Below are 7464 nucleotides of genomic sequence, written 5' to 3'. Positions count from 1 at the left end.
ATTGGAAATAAGGAGAGAATATGAGAGAGATAGATTCAAGAGATTCAAATCCACCAATGCTTTTGATTCAATGACCTTTTGCTTCATGTTGTTCTCCAAGTAGACTACTGTCCGAGGCAATCGAGCGAGTGCCGATGCCTTTTAGGTGAAACATCGTTAAACAATTAACTCTACTTAAGATTGTTCCTATGTTCATGTTACTAGTATCTTCTTTCCTTTTATGTGAGCTTGGGCAGCTATTCAATGAATCACCATCTAAGGCAAACACAAGGAATACTTCCCTTACTCTAAAACAATACACAATTAGAAGAAAAGTAGAGAATAATAGTATAATATTCAATTACAATAAATAAAACTCTATTCTAGCATTATATTCAATTGCAATAAATAAAATCATATTACTAGAAAATATTCAATTGCAATAAATAAAACCCTAAACTAGCATGATATTCAATTGTAATAAATAAAAACCTTAATCTATACTTCCATCCCCTGGTATGGGCAATGGAACTAATAACTAAAAACATAAAGAACTAACCTGATTGAATAACACCATAAACCAGAAGAATCATTAAACCTTAAGCACCGGCTTCATCTCCTCCCTTGAAGGAGAAGATTAGCCTTCCATATAGAAGGAAGAACATGAAGAACAAGAAGAAGAAGAGTCGAAGAACATAAGACTAGAAAGACTAATTTATTAAGACTCAGCTAGATAAAACCGATCTTTTATTATTAATCTCTCTCTGCCTCAAGTTCTTGAGACAAGAATATAAGTGAATTGGAAAATTACATGAGGCACTTAGTTCATTTATTTATAGGGGTTACAATGAGCTCTAGAAGCATTCCAAACCGTCATTTGTTTCCTAATACAAATAGACTTCTTTCAGAGTCTAACTTCGTCTTCAAACCGAGAAGGAATTGGCTCTGATGAATCGATTCATGCGTCGGGCGCATTATTCATGCATCGGACTTAATCAATGCGTCGGGGACGCCGATCGATCTATCGTCCCAGGCGTGAGCATTGAGTCGGACTCACGATCCATGAGTCACCGGACTTCGAAGTCTATTTTCCCTCTTTTGCTCCATCCTTCTATCCTCTTTTGCGGGCTTTGGTCCAAGCAACGAATCCTTTGGCCTTGGGCTTCCAAATAGGCTTTAAAATAGGTCCAAGTCACATCTTTAATAGCTCCAATTCCTTGGCCTTCTCCATGATTGTCCACGGGCTTCCCATGTGATCATTAATGCTCCGAATTGCTCCATTTTACCCATTTTTCTCTAATATTCTACAAAACTCTCTTTTTCACCCGTAGAATCTTAAAACACAACTTATAAACACTATTAGTCTACTAAGATGGCTAAACAAGATGCATAATCGAGGGTTAAATAGCACTTTTTGAGCACTTATCAGTGGGTTCTCTCTATATTAAGCATATGGATCAATAGGAGTTTTAACCTTGGCCGTTTTCCTCTTAGATTGAGGTTTAACTGGTACCTCTACAGGAGTTGGATCATCAGTTACTACTTCGGTATCTAGTAAAATATCAGGTGTAGGGACCACTGGTGGGATAACAACAAGCATCGTTACGGTATTATCAACCACTCTGCCAGAATGGAGAGTGGTGATGGCATTTAGCTCACTACATTGATATTTTAAGTACTAGAATTATCGGTTACTTTAAAGGCTGTGTTTGACATTTTAGGATTAGGTACGGCTTGACCTGGAAACACACCTTTTGGTGGGGCTTTCTCTTGGGTTAACTATTGGGTTAAATGATTAATGGATTGTAAAACCTATTGGTTAGATTGAGTCATGGATTGGAAAAGTTGTGGTCTAACCTGTATGAAGGAGTCGAGACGATCCGGTTGTGAAGGTGTAGTGGGCACAGGTGGTGTGACTGGAACTATCTATTAATGGGTGGGTTGCGATAGTTATTAGTAACCGGAACGATACCTTAATTAGCATTATAATTATTATAATTACCTTGTCCTTGTCCATGTCTCTGTGGAGCTTGATTGTAATTTGACGCTTGCCTAACATTTTAATTATTAAACCCTAGAGGTGTAACGCGATGATTATTTTTCCCACCAAAGTTGGGATGTTGTCTCTAAAGCGCGTTAGGTTTACTATTAATGGAATAAACATTGTCCGGTTGAGTGGATGGGTTGTTCATAGACTAGAGGACAATAAGAGTCGGGATGCTCAAGGCTGTAACATAAATTACATAGAAGAGTGTTGACGTTCATGACAGGAGTAGGTTGTTGTTGGACAAAAATGACTTCTACCTTTTTAGTGAGAGATTCGATCAAAGTTTAAAGCTCAGGATCAGATTTAACCTCAAACATACTGGCAGCCTTAACTGTGGAAGAAGAATTACTGGAGCGGGGGATGTCATTACCCCCCCAGTTATTTTGACATTTAGATTGATCTTCCAAAAACCTATAAGCCTCAGAGGCACCTTTACTAAGGAAACTACCCCCAGTCATCATGTCAAGAACCTCTTTATGGTGATGTAAAAGCCCTTTGAAAAAGGCACAAACAAGCGTGTCTTTCGCAAGGTTATGATGTGGACACTCAATGAGAAGATCATTGAACTGATTCCAGGCCTCAGAAAAGGATTCATGAGGAAAACTGTCTTTAGCGGTGGGTAAAACTGTTCCATGAATAATTGAACAAGTTTGGCCCATGAGTCCACAGAATTAGGCGCTTGGGCAGTTAACCAAGATGTCACCTTATCGGCGAGGGTAAAAGGAAACACCCTTAATTTAATTTTCTCTGAACCAACAGTAGGATGATGAAATGTGGTAAGAACTTGTTCTATCCTACGCATATGCTGATAAGGTTTCTCATGGTCTAACCCATGAAAAATTGGTAACAGATTAAATATATTCGGGGGGATTTGAAAATCCCCCACTGGGTCTGCAAGAATAATGCACGACTTAGGGCTATCATTAAGGGCCTTGTAAAAATTAGAGAGTCTCTGTTTCGTCAGCCATTGGTGCGGTGTAGTGTGTGGTATTCTAGATAGGTGTGTGCGTTAACGTTTGCGATAAATAACAGAAGATGGTTTACTAGTACCAGACCTTAATCTCATACAAGGCTAAGGCCAACAAAAAACAAACTACTAACAACAGTCAAACAACCCTGATATGCTAGAATTCATCCTCTAACAGAAGAGGCGAGGAGTGGGAGCAGGAATACTTGAATGCCTCCGTGCTACGCATTTAAATAGTGTCTTGTATATGCGATCACAGTGTATTCACGAAGATAGAAACACTGAATAACTTAAATGAAATGAAATAAGATGGAAACTAACCTGCGAAAATTGGGCAATTCAGAAGTGGGCGTGGGCGCGCTTGGAACTAGGTGTAGAAGGGCACGTGCGCGCCCTTGCATGAACCAATGTCCGGTGTTTTTAGGGCGCGTGCTCTCGAGATAGCTTAATATGGGCGCGGGCGTGCTCCGTGTAGATTTCTGAAAAAAATATTTTCTGAGCCAAACAAACACAGTCAAAACCAAACAAGGGTGGGTGGGTTTTAATGGGATTTTGGTAGGGACGAAAATTCTAAAGGAAACGAATTTAAACAGAACTAAGATTGCAGCGGTGCCATTTGATAAAACATAATAACTATCGTTTACTCCTACTTAACTAATTAAACTTAAACAGAAGTAAACGCTATAGTAATTTACTCTAATGTATCAAAGTTATCTACTCTCTTGAATTATGTAATAAATGGAGTAGAGAATTCGTTCCACTATTATTCCTTTAAATGTAAGTTTCCGTTAGTTTAATCGATACTAACAAAATAGAATGAGAGTAATGAATTGAACTACACTAATATGGCAATTGAACTTAATTAAGATGTTTAACTTATACTATGATAATAGAATATTGAAATGTGAATATGGAGAAGGGATTAGGGAGATTTGAATCCACTTGATGTATTCCTAATATGCTAGTGTAGAATATTGTAGTCCTAATTAAATAATATTAAGTGTTGATCCCTAATTACTCATGGCAATTTCTGCCAACTAATAATTAGCATGTGAGGAAGTCCAACCCATTCTCATGGCGAATCAACTATCCTTATAGAGTGAAACTCTTAACATACAATAATTCTAACTAACATATCAAGTCTTCATCAAACCCCTCTAATGGAGGTTTAGCTAGATGTCATTAGACTATCATAAACAGATATATAAGGAGGAGACATAATGAAGAACAATAATGAACTTTTATTAATCTAATGAATACTGAAGAACAATAATTAACTAAGGTTTACTAATAACTAAGTCTAAATTCTAATTATCTATCTCTAATTAATTATATCTATCTAAGTCTAAGTATATCAAAACTTATGCCTTAGTCCTCTTTATATAAGAGAGGCTAGGTCTACATTTTCGTGCATGGGCTTTGGAGCCATGTTTTGGGCTTTTAAATCAAGCCTAAAACCTAATTACATAAATCCAAAAAGGGTTTCTCTGTTGAAAATTACTGCAATAGCCTTTTTGTCCACTTTTTCTCCTTTGACTGGGTCAAGGCTTAGACCGTTAGAAAGATCTTTCCGAGCCGGTCGTTTTGACATATAATAGGCCCCATTCCGAGATTTGTGTCCAAAGATACGGCCTGCAGAAGTTCTGTTGACTTTTCTGCTCTATTTCTGCCCGCGTTGACTTTGACTTTTCAGCTTTGACTGGGTTTTAAAAAGACTTTTTCTCCTTGAATCTTGGCCTTTAATCATAGAACTTCTTAGCAACCAACCTTTGCTCCTTTATCTCGCAAAAGTGACATGTTTCTTCACATATTTGACTCCAATGCCTAGAATACATAAACACACATAAACAGTACTAACTCATATTTATTATACACATAATTGGTCTGAATATAATGATATTAAGGGGTTAAAACTACAGTTTTGTGCTCTTATCACACACCCCAACAATGGAAACTGAAATTCCATCCTATGAGATTTTCAATATTCTTCTATTGTTGTTTTCAAGTTATTCAAATGAAATAAAGGTCACCCAAGGCATTGCAATGCTCCTTGTTGCACCAGGTGACTACTAAACTATTAGGGTGAATTTGAGTATCCCCCCAAACTTATGTAGGGTTTTGTGTTTAACCCCCAAATTTTGAATCATCACACTTAGACCCCCACTCTGTCTCAGACCTCTAACAGAATTGTTCATATTTTCCATAATGCCCAAACTACCCTTTCAAGACAAAATTTATGCCTATAATTTCTCATAGACAAAATGGTTTAGGTTATGCAGTTGCCACAGTGTTTCCTGATTGCAATCAAAGATTTTGTTTTAGACACATGCTGAAGAACATGAAGACAATGTTTAAGGGTTTTGAAGTGGAAGCATGGAATGGAGCAAAAGCATTTGGGGAAGCTGACTTTAATAAAAGTATGGAGTTGCTTGAGAAAAGATGTAGTGATGCCAAAGACTACTTGATGACTGAGGAGCCTAGGTTGTGGGCAAGGTCATATTTTGACACTGAATGTAAGTCTGACCACCTCTCTAATAACTTCTCTGGATCATGGAATAATTTTATAATGGATGCTAGAGATAAGCCTATTGTGAAGATGGTTTATTCCAAGATAGTGACGTTACAAATGAAGTTGATCTATGATAGAAAGTGGACGTTTGTAGACTGGAATGAGAATGATCTAGTACCAAGGGTGAAAGATATATTAGCAGAAAGAGAGAATGCAATTGGTGACTATGAAGTTGCTGGTTCAAATGAGGATAAGTTCTATGTGACACATAAGTCTGGACATTGGTGGATTATTGATTTGGTACAATTAAGTTGTACATGCAGAGAATGGCAAGTGTGTGGAATTCCTTGCATTCATGCTCATGTGGCTCTTATTAAGCCAAGGAGAGACACTTGGATAGAGTAATTAAGTTTAAATTTGATATGTTTTATTGCAATTTGTTTTGTTAAATTACATTATTTATTGCAATTTGTTGTTGTACTTGTTTTTAGATTATGCAGTCCTTTTTTCACTATTAAAGCATATAGAACTGTACATAGTGGGCACATAATTTTGATGGTTCATGAGGATGATTGGCCAAAGGTAATTCTTATTCCAATTTTCAATTCTTTTAATTTCTAGTTTCACATGTACCTTTTATTGATTGAGTATGGGCACCCATTAAGTATTGACATCTGTTTTGTTTAATTGATGAAGCCTGTAGCTGCAGATTATGTTTATCCTCTAGTTAAGCATAGACAACCTGGAAGGCCTAGAGTTCACAGGAGAAGGGGTGCAGATGAAAATGAGAACTCAGTTAGGTGTTCTAGATGTGGTGTATTTGGCCATAATATAAGAGGGTGTCAAGGAGGTGAAGTGGGTGGTAGTGTTGTTAGAGGAAAAGAGACTAATGGAAAACCAGGTAGGCCAAGAACAAGACCACTTCCAAATCCGTTCTTGCAGGCACCAATCAACCCTGAAGTTGGAGCTTAAGCTGCTCCACCAATAAGAGGAAGAGGTAGAGGCAGTAGCAGGAGGAAGAGGCAGGGGCAGCAGAGGTAGAGGAACTAAAATTGTCAATGGAGGAGGCAGAGGAGAGGCTGAAACTATTAATGGAGGAGGCAGAGGAGAGACTGAAACTGTTAGTAGAGGAAGGGGTAGTAGAGGAGGTAGTGGCAGCAGAGGAGGAAGAAGAGGAACTGAAACTGTTAGTAGAGGAAGGGGTAGTAGAGGAGGAGGAGGCCTCATTTGCCTATTCCCAAACCAGTCAGTCACAACCATCTCAGCCCAAACCATCTCAGTTAGAACCTCCAGCACAACAGACTTCAAATCTCAGACCTCCATTGGTGATACCTGCTATGCCTCCCATCCAGCCACAACAACTGAGAAGGTACTTAAGGCATGAAGAACCAACTGTGAAGAGATACTAAAGCCATGTAATATCAAGCCAAGCCTAATGCTTAGTTAATGAGAGACCAGCAAAGAGAGTAAAGAAATAGTAATGTTTATGGTGATGATGCTTATTTCGTGTTAGTTGATGTGTTGTGTGTTTTGTGGCTTTTGTATTTTTGCCCAAAACAATGCTTTCAATGTGTTTTTGTTGGAATTTTGGCTATGTTTGGGTTTGCTTTCAGTTGTCAGGACATGATTGTTAGTTACTTATTAATCAAGACTGTGTGTTTGTTGGTTTGTTTAGTTTTAAGATAGTATTAAATTATAATAGGCTATGCAGCTTTATGTATAATTACTATGTTGCTATGATATGTTAGTGAAAATAAGGACTAACAACACATAACATTTATTTCATTTCCATTCCTCTCTTTCATACACAATTCATCCAAGTGACAACTTCTTCACAAGTTTAGTTACATCACTAACACTTCCTTTCACCTTCATTTTAATAGGACCATCAATTGTGACTAGCAGCTTTCCCTCCTGGCACTTCATATCCTCTTTTGAAGCCCTTAAAGTACTGGCAACTAC

The 7464-nt window shown here is 37.8% G+C and overlaps 1 protein-coding gene across 1 annotated transcript; it reads left to right on the top strand.

Annotated features, from left to right (window-relative positions):
• Window positions 1-5319: 5319 nt before the first annotated feature.
• LOC147496848 (uncharacterized) lies at window positions 5320-6474 on the top strand. The gene is made up of 3 exons (XM_086562680.1): window positions 5320-5903; window positions 5994-6084; window positions 6199-6474. The coding sequence occupies exons 1-3, from the start codon at window positions 5320-5322 to the stop codon at window positions 6472-6474; spliced, it is 951 nt and encodes a 316-aa protein (XP_086418806.1).
• Window positions 6475-7464: the final 990 nt, after the last annotated feature.

The sequence above is a fragment of the Coptis chinensis genome, chromosome 5 (assembly GCF_015680905.1).
Source record: "Coptis chinensis isolate HL-2020 chromosome 5, ASM1568090v1, whole genome shotgun sequence".
NCBI lineage: Eukaryota > Viridiplantae > Streptophyta > Magnoliopsida > Ranunculales > Ranunculaceae > Coptis > Coptis chinensis.
This window is presented reverse-complemented; position numbering and strand designations above follow the sequence as displayed.

Coding starts and splice junctions, on each gene's coding strand:
- LOC147496848 (XM_086562680.1), top strand. CDS start 5,320: ATGCTGAAGAACATGAAGACAATGTTTAAGGGTTTTGAAGTGGAAGCA. Junction 5,904..5,993: donor AGGAGAGACACTTGGATAGA/GTAATTAAGTTT, acceptor ACTTGTTTTTAG/ATTATGCAGTCCTTTTTTCA. Junction 6,085..6,198: donor ATGAGGATGATTGGCCAAAG/GTAATTCTTATT, acceptor TAATTGATGAAG/CCTGTAGCTGCAGATTATGT.